At 37.2% G+C, this 19,634-nt stretch overlaps 2 protein-coding genes across 2 annotated transcripts; one reads left to right on the top strand and one right to left on the bottom strand.

Moving 5' to 3' along the window:
* Positions 1-2,964: 2,964 nt before the first annotated feature.
* izumo1 (izumo sperm-oocyte fusion 1) lies at positions 2,965-7,578 on the bottom strand (the record flags this gene model as incomplete). The annotated part of the gene is made up of 9 exons (XM_079251619.1): positions 2,965-3,046; positions 3,437-3,605; positions 4,119-4,269; positions 4,433-4,560; positions 6,597-6,686; positions 6,798-6,818; positions 6,923-7,006; positions 7,222-7,296; positions 7,377-7,578. 9 exons carry the CDS (start codon positions 7,576-7,578, stop codon positions 2,965-2,967), a joined length of 1,002 nt encoding a protein of 333 aa, XP_079107745.1.
* A 1,684-nt stretch (positions 7,579-9,262) lies between these two features.
* On the top strand, positions 9,263-19,005 carry LOC306764383 (myogenesis-regulating glycosidase-like). The gene is made up of 6 exons (XM_079251534.1): positions 9,263-9,299; positions 10,286-10,741; positions 11,552-12,083; positions 13,997-14,801; positions 14,916-15,034; positions 15,627-19,005. Exons 2-6 carry the CDS (start codon positions 10,473-10,475, stop codon positions 15,972-15,974), a joined length of 2,073 nt encoding a protein of 690 aa, XP_079107660.1. The 5' UTR covers positions 9,263-9,299; positions 10,286-10,472; the 3' UTR covers positions 15,975-19,005.
* Positions 19,006-19,634: the final 629 nt, after the last annotated feature.

Raw genomic sequence — 19,634 nt, forward strand, 5'->3', positions numbered from 1 at the left:
TCAGAGCAGGAACTGCCATATATGGTCACCCCAACACTCCTCATTTGGACACTGACGTCAAACCTGATTTTCCTACTGTGCACGTGGTATCTGGGGTTATCCCGTGTTTTTTGTGTTGAATGACGTTATGCTTCTAGTTAGAAGCCTGCTTCTCCCTGCTGAAACCGTTACTTCAGAGGAAATGGCAAATACTGAGTTTTTGCCAAATGGGTCAAATTAACCCTTCACTTCTTTCAGCAGCTGCAGGAATGTTTCAGTGTTTTCGCTTCTTACAGATTAAAGATAAAATCTCACATTTACCTCTATATTTTTGTTTCCCTCAGGGTCTTCATCTTCAGAGAGCGTCAAAGCTTGCATTGATAAAGTGTCAGAAACAAATTTTGTTTTTACTCTTGCATAATATTAAAAAAACAACAACAAAAAAAAAACCAACATCTGTATTAAAGAACTGCCCCATCAATGCAAATATGGTTGCAAGGCATAAAAACACCATAAAAACACAATTCATTTTGTTTAATAAAGAGATTTTAAGAGTAATCTGCTAAACTACTCACAGTTGTAACTTGTGTGAATAACAAAAATGCTAGTGACAGATATTCCTATTTATATTTTTGTCAGAGGATGACAAACTAAAGCTGAAAAAAGTTCCCATAAAATAACTACTTTATACAATCCCACTTAATAATATTATTATTTCAATTCAATATAGCTTTATATGTATACCACCACTTCACAACAATGTTGTCACAGGGCACTTTACATACATGAATCAACATACACATCATTTTAAGCCATATTAGTAATAATAATAAAAACAAAACATGTGATAGGGTGGTATATTAAATAATGCATTCTTCATGACTTGTCTGGTTAAACAAAGGTTAAAAAATCTCTTAAGTAATTTCCTAAAACTGTACAGCTGTTGGAGCTGCTTTTATCTAAATATATTTTGTTCTAGCATAATTATGGACAATAAAAAATAAAGCATAAAAATAGAGGGTATTATTGAATTTTCAGCATGAAGTGATTATGTCTTTTTATGTCTTGAATCTTTCATTTATCTTATCTTAAATAATTTCAAATAAAAAAAAAATCATTAGTTAGAAATGCTGCAATCATGATTAAACTGGGACAAATCATTTTCTATCATTAGGGAAACATTTATTAAAGATTTTTGTGATAAAAGACCACTTTCTTTGTTTTTTCCTCTTTGATACATCGTGCATCAGTTTTTTTTTTTCAGTTAAAGTTACAACAGCTCTTGTTATTACAGATATTATTTCTAGATTTTTTTCTACTTACTACTTCAATGGTTTTATGAATATCAAAGAAAAAAGTTATGTGTATTTATTTATCAAGTGGGAGTTGGAGAGGATGTTGGTGTGGTGCATGGGGTAGGGCGCATAATCTGACGTCTTTGTCCTCATTTCCTCACAAGCCACATTCAAATTGCTCTGCCTTACCACAAACGTCTCCCACTCAAACCTCTAACTCCCACTTTCTTTAAGTTCCCACTTCTCCTCTTTCCCTCTCAACCGCTGGCTGCCTCTCTTTCAGCACCACAACCATTTTGTCTTTCCCTCTAACTGTTTAGGTTGTAATTTCAGTCCACTGCAGTACACACACACACACACACACACACACGCACACACACACTTTGCTATGCAGTTCATCACAGCTGTCAGAGAGGCAGCTGAGCATGCATTTACTGTACCCTCAACCTTTACTTTAGCTTTAAACACACTCATGTAAACCCACAGTGAACTGAGGTGAGCTCAGTTGGAATGACTGTGACATGAGAATTTCTGTTTGTGGGTGTTTTAAAGAGTGTTATCGTTTTATTTTTTATAGCATTCGCGCCCCCCCCCCCATGTCAGCAAGCCCCACAGGAAGCAGCACTGCACATACATCCTGTCACCATCATGTAAACCTCATCTTCCACCCATACCCACTACCACACTGTATTCTCTCAACCTTTGTTGCTGTTGTCATAGCTCATAACCCACCTGGCTCAAGGTTTGGTCAGAAATTTCCCTTAAAAAACCTGTAACGTGATTCATGACTTACATGGTGATTTCCTGGTAGTAGTGATTCACATAATGTCAACTAACGAATTTCAATTTCATTTTTAGATGTATATTTAAACCACTTTTCTGGCATAATGTAGAATGAGGCATCAATTTGTTGATTATATTTTTACACAGTTATTCTACTGGAAATTGACATCAGAAAGAATTTTGTGTTCACATATGACAAGCTCTGTCATAATGACTCTTCATGACTTGTTTGTCCTGCATTTTGATGGCACATTGTGTAATCACATTGTTTGTAAGAAACCTGTGACTTCATGGTTACAGCAGCATTACTTATACTGCAGCAACCTTGCGCACTATCTCTAAATGATTATACGAGTAACTAAACATCAATAGAACCTCTGATGAAAACATCTGCTGCTTGCTTTTGCCTCCTCCTTCCCAACAGGGGGATTATCTGGGATTAATTGGATGGCTGGGGTTATTAATCTCAGAAAAAACACTGTAATCCATGAGATTTACCTTATCCCTGCTTCCTCTTTTAAATGCCCATGTGACAACAGCATCTCTTCATTCAACGTGTTCCTGTTGGGGTCAGAACACTGATGTGTTCTGGTGAGTACAGCAAGCTGAGAGGTTTCTGGGGAGTTTTTGTTGTCATTCATACTGTAAATCCCCTGTGGCATATACATTGTTCAGATTCATGCTGTTAAATATCAACAGAAATAACTGTATTGTGTTCTGCTTTGTCTCACTGAGTTTTATTTATTTTTAAAGTATTTTTGCCTCCATGCCATGTCATTTCATAAAAAATGACACAACACTTCATCATAGGAAGTTTATTTGATGGCAAGGTAAAATGTACAAGGTGAAGTGAGAAAACTTTTTTCCTGCCTTTTGAGAAGGAAATTACTGTATATGGCTACATTCGTCACACCGTGTCCTCCGTATATTTTCCTTCCTTTCTATTTGTTCTCAGTTCCTTTGCTGCTCTCTGTCGATACATCATCATTCTACAGACAAAATCAAACAAAAATAGACCCTTAAAGTAACTCTGAAAGTTAATAAACGGTATGCTGCTCATTGTGTGCCCTTAAAGTATCTAGGCTGATACCTGCTAATGTTTTTTTTTTATTTTTTTTTTTATGTTTACATCACTTCCTGGAAAAAGTGATGATACTTTCAGGGGAAAAAAATCATGGTGTTTTTAATTTAAATGCATTCAGCCATCCTAATGAATCATTATTTCATAATCACAATATTGTTTTCTTTTTTTTTTTTTTTTTTTTTTTTATCTTGAATGACTTTGTCTGTCATACCATATTACGGCTTTAGCCTCCACCTATTTTGCAAACCTCTCATGCTGTTTTTTTCCTCCCCTCCACCCACTTGCTGTTTCTCACCCCAGGACAAATGTGAGGCCCACGCTCACTGCAAGGCTCAGTGCTGTAACCATGGCGATGACTGGCACCAACAGGTCCTCTGTAGGTTGAAAAGGTGAGTAGTTGTCTCCATGAGGGAGTGAGGGCAGAGTGACGAAGGGTCTGTGAGTCTGGTGAGGTAAAGGAGTAACTATGAAGAAGTAGAAGAACGGGACAGAGAGATTATTTAATATTAGTCTAAAGAACCATATGAAGGCATTTGTTAGAGCTGAAGGCATAAGGTGGTCATGCTGGAATCAAACCTCTTTTTTGTGAGTTTATGCATGTGGTGGATATATTACAGTTGAAAGTAAAGTTAAAAATTTAACCAATAATAACAATAAAAATTAAAAATGTAAAAATTTATGATGTAATACAACAAAGCCATCAAATGAATAGAGGTTTATGTTTAAAAAAAATAAAATGAATTCATTTTAAAATGAACCTGTGTTTCTACTTTTGAATAAATATCCTGCATTGAAAAAAATCTTAATTTTGTAGTCTTCATTAGACAATTATAAATAATTTGAAAATGTTTATCTTAAAAGACAACAGGGCTGGAAAATATGATAAATGTCTGTTAAGCCAAAGCAGCTGGACAAATGCTTCAAATCACCTCAACTGGAAGTCTTATTAGTGGTGATGTGTCTGAGAGCGTGACAACCTGTGAGTAGGAAAGTGACTTTATAGAAGATGGTTCCGTTTTGGTCTTTCAGAGAGCAGCAGTAGGTTCCCTGTTCGTCCACATGTAGCTGATTTAAGACCACAGATGAGTCATGTGTCACCACCAAGGCAGTGAAGTCACTTCCATCCAGCTGTTTATACAAATTTGCAAGTGATGGATTAAAGTTAGTGTGTGCAAAGCTGGCATAAAATAAAAACGACCCAGCTAAATGTATTGTACCAAATGGGGCTGGGATTATGCAGATTAAAAATAATTATTTTTTCTACTAGACTGTAAATAAAGGTGAGGGAAACCTTTTTTGTTCCTGGCAGTCTCGGGGCCCAGGAGTAGTAATATTCTGGTTGTCCCAACAGAAGACGATGCCATGGAAGAAAACAGTTCAACACTGCCTGGCCTCCCTCCTCAGCCTGTATCGGGTACTCTGGAACAAGAAAAGAAAGAAGCAGAACAGGAGCTCCTCCATTTGTTTACCGCTGGATTATTTGAATAATCTTTTTCATTAGCCTGGCACATGGACATGCAGCACTTCCACACTTAAGAACACATTTCTACACTCGTGACATGTATCTATGTACTCTGAAGAAGAACACACTCCCACCACAGTTATGTGAAACAGAAAACACTCTCCTTTCATTCTAAGGTTTTAACAGGACAGGATATGGAATTACAAGAAAAGTAAGATAAAAGCTATGAAATCAAAATAAAGAGATCTGATTCTTAATAGGATTCAGAAATAGGTGAACACAACCACATATATGAAATATAACACATCATTGTCTGTTTATTAGAATTTTAGCTAAAATGAATAAGCAGTTTGTAAACAACTAAATACACGCTGATTTCTTCTCCAGTAGTTAAGAGGTCAAGTAGATACTGCTGATTAAATTAACTCGATTAATTGATTATCATAAAGAGTGAGTACCTCTATGGAAGTAGAGGTTTTGACAGTTTATAAGGCCTTGATAAAAGTATCTACACATTTTATCCCTCTGCAATAAAACAAGATTACTCAAAACAGGAAAACGTTCGAGACAGTTATTTGTTTTTCCTGGGATGCAAATCTCCATTAGTTCATACCAAGGTCAGAATGTACAATAAAAAACACACAAGAAAAGCATCTCAGGCCACATCTATCAAGTAAAACATTTAACAACACTGCGATTAGAAAAAGATTGATTGTTCTCTTGCATTAGCATTTCAAAATATATGATCTTATTTCTTCTTAGTTAGTTTATTGAACAATCATATTTTGTTTTGTTTTTATTCTATTTTAGTCATTTTAATTTGGGTGTTTTTTTTAATAGCATAATCCTATTTTGAGTACTGCTTTTTAATAATCTCTATGTATTTTTTTTTTTAATTTAATATCTATTTTTTTATTTAATTGTTTATTACCTCTGCCAAGGAGATCATGGTTTTCCCAGCATTTAACTGTCTGTTTGTACCGAAGATAACTCAAAAAGTGTGAGACAGATTTTCATGAAGTTTTCAGGTGTTGCTGGAAATGTAAAAAGGAACAACTGATTTAATTTTGGTAATCTGGATCACAGTTTTAGATCCAGGAACTTTTTAAAGTCCTTGGCGTAGGTTTGAGCAGAAAGCTTCTTCTCTATGAAAGAACATGAAAGCCAGAGTTAGGTTTGGAAAGTTACTCCATCTAGAAATTTTGGATATTAAAGCAAACCCTAGAACTTCTAAATCAGTGTCTTTTGGACAGATGAGACTAAAGTGGAGATGGTTGGAAATAATGCAGAGAAAGAGACTTTTGGACAGAATCAACACAAGATCATCCCAAACATGACAGGTGCTGATTCATAACTGTATGACAGAAATGTTCATACTGTCTCCTGGTTGCATACTGTTGGTAAAACAGTACGTCTAACTAACAGTATGATCAGTGTAACGATTTATGCAATGACTGATGGACTGTCATGGTTGGTTACTTGGCCGTCACTGCCTTTGGTTTCCCTTAATAAACCTTAATCCCTATATCCAGCTGCCTACTGCCTGGTAGTCCTTTCTCCTTGTCGTCAGCAATGGTAAAGTGGGCTTCTCTTACAACCACATGATCTAAACGTTGCAGTTAGTAAGTTATACATGAACTCCTGTTTAGATTAATGTTTTCTAGAGTCAAATGTGATCCCATCTGTCACACAGCTAAAGCTTGGCAGAAAGTGGGTCATGTAGCAGGATAATAATCACAATCTATCTTAGAGAGAATTGTGGGTAAAACAATGTCTGCAAAATTCAATGAACTGAAGCAAAGTTGTGAAGAAAAGTGGAGCAAAATTCTTCCATTATGTCAAAGACAAATAATGCCATTTGGCGCTGATAACAAATAACACAGTGTAATATCTTATTTATTACTGGTCAGGACTGCATGAAGGAGCCCTTTTAATCCTTTCATTTGCCCACTCAATCACACCACTCACACAAACAAACAAATAAAAAATATACCACCACAGTCCTGCTGGCCTGATGGAGACGGACAGATGTGTATTTTGTACTGGCAAGAGGAGCAGTCCATTACTCTTCTTTTGAGCAACCCTGACAACCAAACAAGTACAAGAACAGACACACCCTGTAAACATGCAACTTGTATTCAGTATGGCTTGCATGAAGACATACGAGCAGAAAGATCAGACAGAAAAAGCTTACCACACTTGTTGGGGCACAGTCCTGAGGAAGGGAAGACAAATGACCTGAAACCTATGCACAGCACTGACTAGCACAAAGTGCCCCGCTTCATACAGGGGCAGAACACTGTTATTCACATTGATTACCATCATGGATGAAAGCATCCAAGTGCTTCTCTAAGATCTTCCTGCCTTTCTCCATGATCTGAATGGCTTCGTATGTTACAGAGCCTTTTAAATGAAAGCATGATTTGTTATAGTCTGGCAGAAACATGTGTTGTTGGTTTTTTTTTGTTTTTTTTTTACTAATTTGTAAATAAATATTCAATCTGTGATACAAGAAAATAATTAAAATTGTCTCAGTGTTTTGGTGCATCCCATTTCCCTAAGGTTGCATCAACATCTCTAATCATTTGGAAGACTCACATATGTTTTTTTTTCCTTACCAGTGGGTTTAACTTTCAAGAAGCGATCGAATTCACTCTGATACTCAGTTTTGGCTCGGTACAGAGTGGTGGGATCTAGACAGTGAGAAAAAAGTCAGGATACCTGGAGGCAATAGTTAGAGACATCATGATAAATACAGGTTGCAAGAGCCCACCAATAACCCCCTTTCGTTCCTGGCTGGTCGTCTTGTAGGTTACATAGGCATGGTCACAAATCTGTTTCAGTTCAATTTGGTCTTTAACAGTTGGAGCAGAAAGGATGAAATCCTCATGCAGGAGTTGGATCGTGTGGTCACACTGCAGGCAGGTCAGTGCTGAGGAAATACAGCAGAGCAGCAACACCAGGATCAGCAGCATCTCCTTGCTGTTCTCTCAACCTTTTGCACCAGGATGAGTCACTTCGGCTCCTGGGATCTTTTACTAAGTGCACCTCCTGAACAGAGATCCGAAATAAAACATCTGCTACAAAATAATACTCGTAACAACTTCTATAGATACTTATAGTGTTAACTGTGATACTCCAAGTACTTGTGTTACTGTTCCTGTTTCTACCCTTTGACAACAGAGAAATGCACCATGTATCATCACCCTGATACCAAGAAATGTTGTATTTGTAAAATGTAAATAGAAACATAATGTAATAATAAACTTAACTTGTTAACCAATATGTTAAAAAACATATCTATGCTCAACCATGAGAATTTTCTTTAGGTGGTTTCTCCTGCTCTGAACTTTTTGAGGTATTTGTCTTCCAGTCAAGATGAGTTTCTTTTTCAAGAAGTAGCTAAATGTCTCTTCAAGCATATTTTATTTTCATTAAATGATTGGTTTTTGAGATTTGCAAATAATTGTGTTCAGCTCTCAATGACATTTTATAGAGTGTCACAAACTTTTTAGAATAGACATAATACAATATATACTACACTCATCATAATGTTCTCTCTTTATCTATATGGGTGAATATCTTCAGTGGATATTTCAATTAAAATATTGAAAAGCTATTCTCAAGACAAAAACAGAACTCGTGACAGGGTTTTTAATACACCTTAATTTGACATATATTGTTTTTACACTTTATACATACTTTCACATTCAGTCTTTTCTGGTTTAGCAAGTACTGCAAATTCTAAAAGCTCTTCTCCTTTTACATTTTATGGTTTTGTGGTAAATTTAGCATTCCTCTTGCCAGTGTATAAATTGATTAAACTCTCACTTTAGTTATTTTGATAATATGGGAAATGGTCTGGGATCACTGCATCATGGGGACCCTTACAGAAATCTATCACGATGAAATGTTACTTTCCTACTAATGCCAATAAAAGGAACAATAAAGCAAGCTTCCGCTTCCGCTTTAACACTCCCCATTGAATTATTATAACTATAAAACCTACAATACAAACTGGAGAGCAGCTCCCCCTTACATAGCTTATTGCTGGCACCCAGTGGTTGAATAATAGAACAATATTCTATGCGCTTTATGGTCTTACCTCTGTTTATTCTGGACAGCTAGAATTTGCAAAAGGTCAGTGGGAGGACGGATAGCTTGTGCATTACACCACGATTTTGTTCACTTTTGGTTGTTAAAATAGAAAAAAGAACAAGAAAAAAAGATTAAAGAAAAACTCTTTTAAAACGGCTCCAGTAATGCCGTAGGAGTTAACTGAGCATAAAACATTATTTATGAACAGAAGTTTATATTCGAACTGTTTCTACTAGTTACAGTTGCTCAAGAACAAAAGACAAAATAGGCTATTTAAAATATTTCGATGACGAATGACACGTTGTGCGACAATACTGACTGTTAAACTTTGTTTATGCATGTTATCTCCGTCTTGTAAAGTTGTCTATGTTATTTGGTAATATTAAACTAATTTAAAAGCTTTTGTAAACTTATGAACTAACTCGGAGACGCATTATTACCTTACTACATTTCCCAGAAATCCACGAAGTGACGTAAAATATGATTGACAAACCGATGGACGAATCCGCTTTGACCAAAGAGCTTCCATCCCATTTGCACCTGCGCAGACGTCCTAATGTACGTACGTTGACCTCAGCGACACTAACGCAGAGAAAAGGTAACTTGTTTCTTTTCAGTACGCTATTAACATTTAGTTTGAATGTATTGACAACAGCGTAGTAATTATATGCTAATTAACATGGCTAACAATGTGTTCATACCGTAAAAATGGCCGTCATGACAGTCGTCATAAGCTTGTAATGTGTATGCTGAAGCCAAACCTACTGTGGTACAACCAGTTTTCTATTGCAGCGTCAACACTGTAGTTAATAGTCATCGACCAGGAATAAAAAATGTTTTATTGAATGCCTTTCAGCTTAACTAAATGGGTTGTAAAGGAAAGTAAATAAAATATAAACAACACATCTCTAAATTTTATATTTATATATTTTCCCAAGTTAACATAAACTATTTAACGTGATAGCACGACAACATGGAAAAGCCCCTGTTTGGAGAAGGCTTGTGCACTGGGTGAATGCATTTAGCAGAAAAATATAAGAAAATTAGAAATATCTGCATTTCTCTGAAGGGCATATGTGAGTAAATAAAGCCAGCTTGTTTATATTATGGTGCATTGCCACCAATTCAGATTTTATTTTTATTTTCAGAAGAAAATAAAACAAAAACTTGAACAGGAACATTATGATTTATGATGAGGTCAGTGTTGCTCTGGATGATAGTACTTTACTGAAAACTGCAGGCATGGTGCAGTACAGCTAAACAATATTTACTCATCTCTAAAGTGCTCTTTACTCTATTGTGCTGACTTGGCGTCTGCACTTTGTCTGTCTTTATGGTTTTGTTTGTGTTATTACATTGGTTCATGCCATTTACCAGATAAGAGCTCCTAGACTCCTATCTGTCCTCCTTGTGGACACATTTGTTGTAGGATAAGATAGTTTGATGTGCAGAGTTATATGGATAAATTTACCTTCAGGTATGTAGGATCTGCTGTAACATGTCTTTTTCTTGACAACATTTGACTGATGGATTTGCACTTTGAACTAAACTTCAATTAAATGTTCATATCTGTGTCTCTAATAGGTGTGGCCGTATTAGCCCTCATTCAAATATGGAATCATTATAAAGATGTGCAAGTGGACATCAGACTCGGCTTCCCCTCCACTGTACTTCACTGCTCCTCTTTCAGCAGCACTGACAGCAAGTTAACACCAGCTGCCACTCCTCCTCCAAATTTGTTTCTGTTCACACCTCGCTGCAAGCCGTCATTATGTATCAGATTGTCCCTGGAGAACAACAGACGTCTGAAACTGCTCGTGGCTCCCCGCTCAAGAAGAAACTGGGAAATGAAGGCAGGCCGCTGATGATTGCAGGCATACTAGGATGTGTGCTGGTCCTGGCTGCTGTAGTAGCCTGGGGCTACTACTCAGTGTCTCTCCGTAAAGCCCAGCTGCTGAAGACTGAGTTACTTGACCTGAATAAGGATGGTTTTATCATACGTAACCAGGCAGGGGCTGTGATCTTCACTATGACCTTCAGGTGGGTTGCCAGAGGAAGTACATTCATAACTGTTCAGTTTGCTGATTTTTGCTTTGACTGATTTTTTGCTGATTTTGTCTAGGACCAAGGGAGAAGTAAGACTATAAGCCCAAAACCCAGTTGGTATAATCAGCAGTTAGGATTTTTATTTGATTAGTGAGCTATCATGCATTAGATATGATTAATAGAACAAAACTTACAAAGATGCACATGACATGACACCAGGTGCTTCAGATGGTTCCTTACATGGCATTTCTGGCTGCAGGGATGCATATAAAGAATAGAAAGACTAATGTAATTTCCATTACTAAGAAGTGAGAATAAAACAGAAGGAACTTCTATGAACTGTATTTCAAATGAAGATGCTGCTGGAATGAATAAGACCATTGTGAAACTAATTTTGACTTTCAGTACCCTTTTTGTATAAATAACTTTGTTGTCTTTGCACAGTTGTTTCTCTGTGTGCTGACCCATAATAAGAACCCATCTGTCTGCAGTTTATGTATTGAAAAACCGGTCGAGAAAGACACGTGATTACACCCTGAGAGAAGCCTGATTTAGTTGTCTCCATTATCAGCAGAGCTCACATTTACTGAAATAGACGAAGCTAAGTCCTTTCATTTGTTGAGATATACAATTATTGATATGGAGCGTCAGAAAGCTCCATACTTTTTAATTGTATCACCAAAACAAGCTTGTTCCATTTCCAGCAAAACATAAATATGCATGGAGTAAGAAATACTAGCTTGCTTTGTGCTTTGATTAACTTGTTCCTTATTGTTTTCTGCCTCTTTCCATATGTTGTTCTAGGTCTGGCACTCTGGATCTGGACTCTTGCTCAAAAGAAGGACATTTTCTGAGCTGCCTTCAGTCGCATACTGGCAAGGTCAACTTCTTCATTGAGACAGTCCGACTAAAAGACACTGTGATGTGTTACCGTGTTCGCTGGGAGGAGCTTCAATATAAGGAGTTGGTAGAACATGCAATGGCCTATAATAACTCTCACTGGTTTGGAGGGGCAGAAACAGCTGTGCAGTACTGGCCTATCAGGATCCAAGGTGAAGAGGAACCACGGCCTTTCATCACCAGTGATGTGTACTCCAGTCGGAGTGCTTTTGGGGGAATCCTTGAGCGGTATTGGCTGTCATCGAATGCAACCGCAATCAAGATTAATGACTCGGTACCGTTTCATTTAGGTTGGTCAGAGAAAAACAGAACTCTCAGGTTTCAGGCTCGATTTGAGAATTCTCCTTTCAGACCACCAGCAGGACAGCAGGCCTTTCCTCAACTCAGCTACAGAGTCTGTGTGGGGTCAGATGTTACGTCTATTCACAAGTACATGGTGAGTGGAGACATGCTGTAAACATTAAAGACTCTTGTTTTTAGTCTACAGAATTTAATATTTATCACATAAAAAGTTTTAGTTCATTCAGGGAAACAGTTATACTGGTGTGTGAGACCAATTACCCTGCAAATCTTTGAAAAGCCAGGTGATGCCACAGATGTCTAGTCTAAACGACTTCCATTGATCTAACAACACAGGATCATCATGGCATTCCATGATTAATTCCATTAATCATGGAATGCCATGATGATCCATCAAAACCAATTTCCTGGGTGATCAGTTCTTTTCCAAATATTTCTCGGTGCGCTCATTCAGTAAATAATGAATCTTTCAAAATGCTTTGTTTTTAACACATTTTGTGACAGTACTTTCTCTCGTACTATCTCCCTCTCGAGTGTGGTGTGTGGTGTTGACAGGGCAAGTTTGATATTTCAGAATTTAATGGAATTGAATATAATTGCTCAATTTAAGACAAAAAAAACCACTATTCATACTTTTGGTCAGATTGGAAGTAGTAGGATCTAATTAGATCATATGATATGTACTCGTATGTAAAAAAGTTCACCTAATAGGCCAATTCATCTGTTTAAGTAGCATGCTTAAACAGATGAGCTTGTTTGTGTTATTTGCATGAAAAGAAATTATAAAAAAGGGTTACATACTATACTATTTCCTGACTTTCCTTAGAGATATAAAAACTTATAATCTGGATATACTGGTGTTTTGCTTCTCATAGCTGTGGAAAGCATATCCCAATGTTTCAGCACTTTGCTGCCACCTAGTGGAACTATTTTAAATGTGTGGAGCAATGAGGGTTTAGATGCTTTTGGTTTTGTTAGGACTGTTGTTGCTCTACTGTAGGAAACATGGGGTATAAACCTCTGCTTGATCCAGAAGCTATAAACACTTATTTTGTTTTAACATGATTATCTCAGGATAATGCCCTGCGATGGACTGGCGAGCTGTCCAGGGTGTACCCTGCCTGTCGCCCAAAGCCGGCTGGGATAGGCTCCAGCTTCCCCGCGACCCTGACTTGGAATAAGCGGTTCAGAAAATGAATGAATGAATGAATCTCAGGATAAATGAGATACCAGTGACTTTTTTTCTTGTGATTAAGGGATAATTTATCCCAGGAGGCTGTTCCTTAACAAGGAGGAAACATTAGGCATAATAACCTCTCTCTCCCACCCTTTCAGCTGGGTCCAAGGAGTATCCCATCATATAATTGTACTGTACTGGTATGGCCCAGTACAGTCAAGCTGAAGACATCAGATCAAGTAACATCCATCATTGATCAATGTATCCAACTTAACTTCTTTTGAGTCTGACATTAGTTGAAATTGTGATGTGTCTGACTTGTTAAGATAACAATGAAGTTTTACAGATCATTCTTTCTAAGAATTGCCTAGATAAACACCATGATTTGTAAGTCCTCCCCAGGTTTTTATTAATGAAATCAAGTATAACCACTTAGTTTTGAGCTCACCTCATTTGGTGAGATCTTTCTTGAGATAATGAGATAAATTATCTTTTTATAATGAGAAAATAGTCTTTATAATGTCAAGTTAATGAGAAAATTAACTCTGTTGCCCTGCGATGAAATTTACTGTTGTTGGCATCAGCTCTGAGAGCTTTGCACTTTGAAAGGTCTGGAGAACAGCACATTTTCTCATTTGCTTTAAAAATAGTCTGTCTGCTGGGGCTAATACCATGTAAGTGGCTACTTCTATCAAGGATTTAAACAGGTTCTCTCTCTTTTCATCATCACTACTAAGCTAATAAACAACTGGAAGAAAGTTAATAAACATAATTTACATATTGATATTCAAATTGATCCTTTAAACAATATAATTCATCCACAGGCTTCAGTATAATGAACAAACGGTTCTTTTGTATTTCTATGTGCTCAGGTGCGGAAATATTTCCCCAAGCCCATCAAAGTGCCGTCCCCTGAAGTGTTCAAACAACCAGTGTGGTCCACATGGGCTCTCCACAAGACAGCTATAACACAGGAGAAGCTGCTGCAGTATGCCTCTGACATCACTAAACATGGCTTCACATGCTCCCATCTGGAGCTAGATGATCGCTACACTACTGACTACGGAGAGTTTGACTTTGACCCGCAGAAGTTCCCCAATGCCAGCGGCATGTTTGAGAAACTTAGAGAGGATGGGTTTCATGTGACGCTGTGGACCCATCCTTTTATCAATTGTGACTCCATTAACTTTGGTCTAGCTGTGGAGAAAGGACTGTTTGTTCGGGAGCCGAGTGGCGAGCTGCCTGCTCTGGTTCGGTGGTGGAATGGAATTGGTGGGATCTTGGACTTCACCAATGAAGAAGCCCGAGAGTGGTACTTGTCACACTTGCACATGCTCAAAACCCGCTATGATGTTGCTTCCTTCAAGTTTGATGCAGGAGAGACAAGTTACCTCCCTCGTCAGTTTAGCACCCTGGTCCCACTGTCTGATCCCGCCACCTTCACCCGGCGCTACACAGAGATGGCCATACCATTCAGTGAGCGTGCTGAGCTGCGTGTGGGTTACCAGAGTCAGAATATCTCTTGCTTCGTCAGGATCATTGACAGAGACTCGGTCTGGGGATACGAGCTCGGCCTGAAGTCCATAATCCCCACTGTTCTCACCATTAGCATTTTGGGCTACCAGTTTGTGTTACCTGACATGATAGGAGGGAATGCATACCCCAACTACACTTCAGGTAAGTAAGATAGTTATCTTTATCTTCAAAAAGATTTAGAGCTGAAAGTTGTGTCTTAATAGCACATATTTGTCTTTGGCATGTCTATAGTGTAACTTTTTTTTTTTATTTTAGGAGGGATAAATAGTACAAATGACTTACCAGACAGAGAGCTATACATCAGATGGTTGGAGCTGTCTGCTTTTATGCCAGCCATGCAGTTCTCTATACCACCATGGGCCTATGACAAGGAGGTCAGCTCAGCAAACACAAAATGTTTAAACAATTGAAAAAATGTATATAAGTAACTATACTGTGTTTTTATTTTATTTTATTTTTTTGTTGCTCATAGTAAACTAATTGCTTAGTTTTGTAGTGCTCTTTTTTAAATTACCACTAGAGGGCACTACAATAAAACAGTTTTTTAAATTGTGAAGTTTTTTGTTGTCATACTTGAAATTATTTTTAAGATTTTTATTTTTATACCTCATCACCTCAAATCTTTGTGATCTATTTTGACAGTACTTTAATTAGTCCTACCCTTCCTACAGGAAAGTTGAGAAAAATAATTTAACTATTAAATTAATAATAAATTCTTTGAAATTGTATTTAATATGAACATTGATCAAGAATTATGCAGTAAATGACATGTTATTAGTTATATGTTATGTTAGTTAGTTATGTTATTAGTCATACCCGACCTGTTATTAACATGTTTTTCTGAAATTTAGATAGTTATAGTGTGTTGATGACTTTGTCATAATGCTGCACTAGTAGAGTGCAGCATTATGGGGAAGTGGGAGTGTTTCCATGATGCTAACAAACATATTGTACATTCATTTTCAGGTGGTACAGATAGCACGGAAATTTACTGAACTTCATGAAACTTTGGTGGCTCCAAGGGTTCTTGAACTGGCTGGTGAGGTTCTTAATACAGGAGACCCAATCATAAGGCCACTGTGGTGGATCGCCAATGACGATGAGGCAGCCTATAAGATTGACTCCCAGTTTCTGATTGGGGACGACTTGATGGTGGCTCCGGTGTTGGAGCCAGGAAAACAGGAAAGAGATATCTACCTGCCTGCAGGGCGATGGAAAAGCTACAAGGGGGAACATATTGAGAAAACGCCCACTTACCTCACTGACTACTCTGTGGACTTGGATGAGATAGCTTACTTTACATGGGTTCACTGAAAGCAGAAGAGAAATAAAAGACAGAGAATTATACACATGTACTGTATGCACATTTATGTTATGTTAAGAAAATATGCCAAGTTTTAAAAAGGAATGTTTGCTTTCCAAAAGGGATTTCTGATTTTTGTAAATAATAACCTGCTCTTTGTCGAGCCATTTGCCCAAAGAATTAGAATTCACTTCTGATTCTTTTTGCATCTTAAAACTGATCCTCATCCTCATGTGCCTTCCACAGCCAATGTTAGAAAACTGTTCCCAGATTGTACCATCACAGTCTTTCTGTAGTGGCCATTTAACAACTGCTGATTAAAGCCTCGGACCTACTGTATGGAGGACAAGGAGGGTGTTTGAAAAAGCAATAGAATAAAGAATTTTATTTTACTTGTGAAATAAAAATATAAATTGCTAAATGTAATTTTAAACCCAGTTATTAATCCATACATGGTTTGCCAAATGGGAGATGCAAGTCTTGCTATCTAACCAATAAGCTGGTTACATGCAAGCAGCAGCTGTGTTTGGTTTAACTTGGTTTTCACTGCCTCACAGTGTCATGCAAAAGGAAACAAATGAAATGCAAGAAAGGTTTAAAAAAGCACGTTTTAAATAAGTAATTAAGTGGTATTTCTAACTAAATATAGGAATTGTGTTATTAATTTTTCCCTTTTGAAAAAACATTTATACATCACAGTAATATTGAATCAGTAGTTTAATTAGCAGTTTCTTTGTTATATTTTAGTTTAATTTTTTGCATTTGAAACAATTGATACTTTAACTTTAACATTAATTATTATTTTATTTAAACAAAGCTGAATTGTTTTATCAAAGGCTTTCCTCGTCCTCCACGGACATGCTGTTTGATTGGTAAAGGCTTTTACATAATAGCTGGTAGCCTGCATATTATTTTTGGTGTGACTTTTAGTGAAGAGTAGATCAGATACTTGTGCCATAAGCTTACTGATATGTGTCTTCCCTGCTTGTGGATGGGGTGGAGCTCTGAACTGGCAATAACGTGTCCCATGCTGGGTGAATATAACTGCTCAGAGGGTTTGGCAAAACACATCTTTTAAACTAACTAAGCTACCAATTATTAACTTGAATTTTGCTGACAATTACATGCAGAGAATAGTAATCAGCTTGAATTTAATGTTTAGTGTAGTAGTGTTAGTTTAATGTTTACTTAGCTGCACTATTTCTGAAGTCGACCGGAAAGGAACACGTTACAGCAGTTTTAATATCACTGCATTGGCTCTCCATGCATTTTAGAATTGATTTAATTTTTTGTTCATTTGAAATTAGTATTTGATTAATATATGTACACACGTGTGATTCTATGTACTTGTCAACAAACTTCAAGTAGTTTTAAGTCAACCATTGACAACAATTTACCCTTTTGTGCCATTCTGTCATCTTAGTGCCAAAATCTACAAAATATGAACATATTTTCATCAGCACATGTTTAATTCACTGCTCAGGGTACGTTTAAAAGGAAGCGTTCATGTTAAAACTATTTTACTTCTGCTACTGGTTTTCCTTGCTATACAGTCCCTAAAATGCCATTTTTAGTCCGTCCACATCTGCCTTGTGACTCTATTGGCCTTATTCGCTAAAAACTAACTTTTCCTTATGTTAGCACAGATAAATAATAGCTTTGAGACACTCCTTTCCTCACACACAGTGTTAAGTTTCATGGATTGTAGCTTCATATCTTAAACACAAACTTTGCAAAGTGCATGACTTTGTCTGCTCTTATACTGTGATTGTTAGCATGAAAGTAAAGCACATTGCTGACAGAAGTGTCTGGATACTTAAACCTCTTATAAGACAACGCTGTAATTCTATATAGGACTTAGTTTAATGAAAGCCTACGTGTAAAAATTTGTTTTTGTATTGCCACCATATGATTCCAGATGTTACAGTCTTTTGCAGCTTCCTCTGATGTATGTTTTTTTTTTTACAACTACTGTGTGCAGATATTGTGGAAGATATTCCAAAGAGTTATCCTGCAGAATGTTATGTGTTAAAGATGCAAAGATTTATATTGTTTAACTTGCCAAAGTTGTCTGCCAAAGAAGACAGAAAGAGTTGATGCAATTTCTTTAATGTAATGAGCACATGCTTGTTTTGCTTGAAAATTGTGTGTAACAAAGAATTATGTTCTCCTCTCAATAATTGTATTGTAATTATTCAGTGACTATGGGGCCGTAACGGTTTCGCTGTCTACTATTTATAATTATTCAACCCACCTATGCTGTCATGGCATGGGCGTGCATTGGGGGTGCCCATCCATGGAGCCAGCTGTGCCTGCCCTGGACTAAAAGCAGTTTTCCATTTATTTTATTTCAGTTTTATTTTTGTTTTTGTTTGCTGGAGTAGCCATCTCCAGTTGAACCTATGAATGTTGATATGTCAATCCTACAGTTCACCCAGTGAATAAAGGCAACATGTTAGTCAGTTAAAAGGCAGGGGGGGGTATCTGTACCAGAATGATGTCCCAGGTAGCTGGAGAGTAAATTACAGCTGATGACTGCCGGTAATAAAAATGAATATAATGAATTATTTCCACAAATATGCCAAAGGGGACAAGATGGGAGCAGCCATACAGCTTCACTTCTACTTAAGACACAAAGCGCCGAAGTCAACAGTCTCACATTAACCATGCCAAGACAGTTAGCTTAGCTAGCAGCTACAGCAGCTTGGGGGTACACGAAGCAGCACCAAGCAGTGATACATACAGTCAAATAAACTTATCTTATTTGCAGGAAGGAGGGTCACCAAGCCTTGTTGTGCCTCTTATGTACCTCCGCTCCCCTTTTGGTTCTGTAGCTAGCTGTGAAAGCAGAATGTTTTACTCCAGTGCTCAGGTTGACATCAGTGCTGTTTCTAAGAGAAATGAAGCTGTGTGAAGCTGCTCTCTGAGCACCATTGTTGTTCTTGACTCTTGCGTTGAATAAATGAACACAGCACCACAGTTTTTTTAAATATATATATTTTATAATTAACTGCCAGGTCTTACAAAGGCTGAAATTGCCATGTGTCTTGCTATTAAGTGTGACCATTTACTTGTTCACACATACACAGAAGCTTTTACTTCCTTTGTCACAAAAAAATTATATGAATAAAAATAATTATGATCTTGGTGATTATAACAGGGAAGATTAGTGGATGACATGCAAAGTAGGGAGCAGGAAGCTCATATCAGTTCAGCAAAAAGACAGTTAATTTGACTTGCAGTAGGGGTTGAATAATGACGGCAAATGTAGGTGGTATTTAGATAGATAGATAGATAGATAGATACTCTATTCATCTCCAGGGTGTTCCATATGACAGTGAAAATGAGCCCATATGAATGTGTCAGATTGTGGAGACTAAGCTTTATGCAGAAACGAAAGTGGAAATGCAAACCTGAGTATAAAAGATATTTATCATCAAAGATTATAAGGAATAAAGCATAAATGTTTGAACATTGTCGCTCTCGCAACTCCATGAAGCTGTGTTGTGGTCTATAAGAACAAGCACTCTGAAAGTGAGAATTGAAATGCATAGAGCCCTGCTTTGAATTGCAAGTTTTTTTCTTGTCTTCATAGCATGAAAAAAAATTCCTCAGAAGTCACACTGTGTCATTGACAAAGTCTTGATACACCTACATAGTGGTTTAAATGT

The sequence above is a fragment of the Telmatherina bonti genome (assembly GCF_933228915.1).
Source record: "Telmatherina bonti genome assembly, chromosome: 13".
Taxonomy (NCBI): Eukaryota; Metazoa; Chordata; class Actinopteri; order Atheriniformes; family Telmatherinidae; genus Telmatherina; species Telmatherina bonti.

Coding starts and splice junctions, on each gene's coding strand:
- LOC306764383 (XM_079251534.1), top strand. CDS start 10,473: ATGTATCAGATTGTCCCTGGAGAACAACAGACGTCTGAAACTGCTCGT. Junction 12,084..13,996: donor CGTCTATTCACAAGTACATG/GTGAGTGGAGAC, acceptor CTATGTGCTCAG/GTGCGGAAATATTTCCCCAA. Junction 14,802..14,915: donor ATACCCCAACTACACTTCAG/GTAAGTAAGATA, acceptor TTTTTATTTTAG/GAGGGATAAATAGTACAAAT.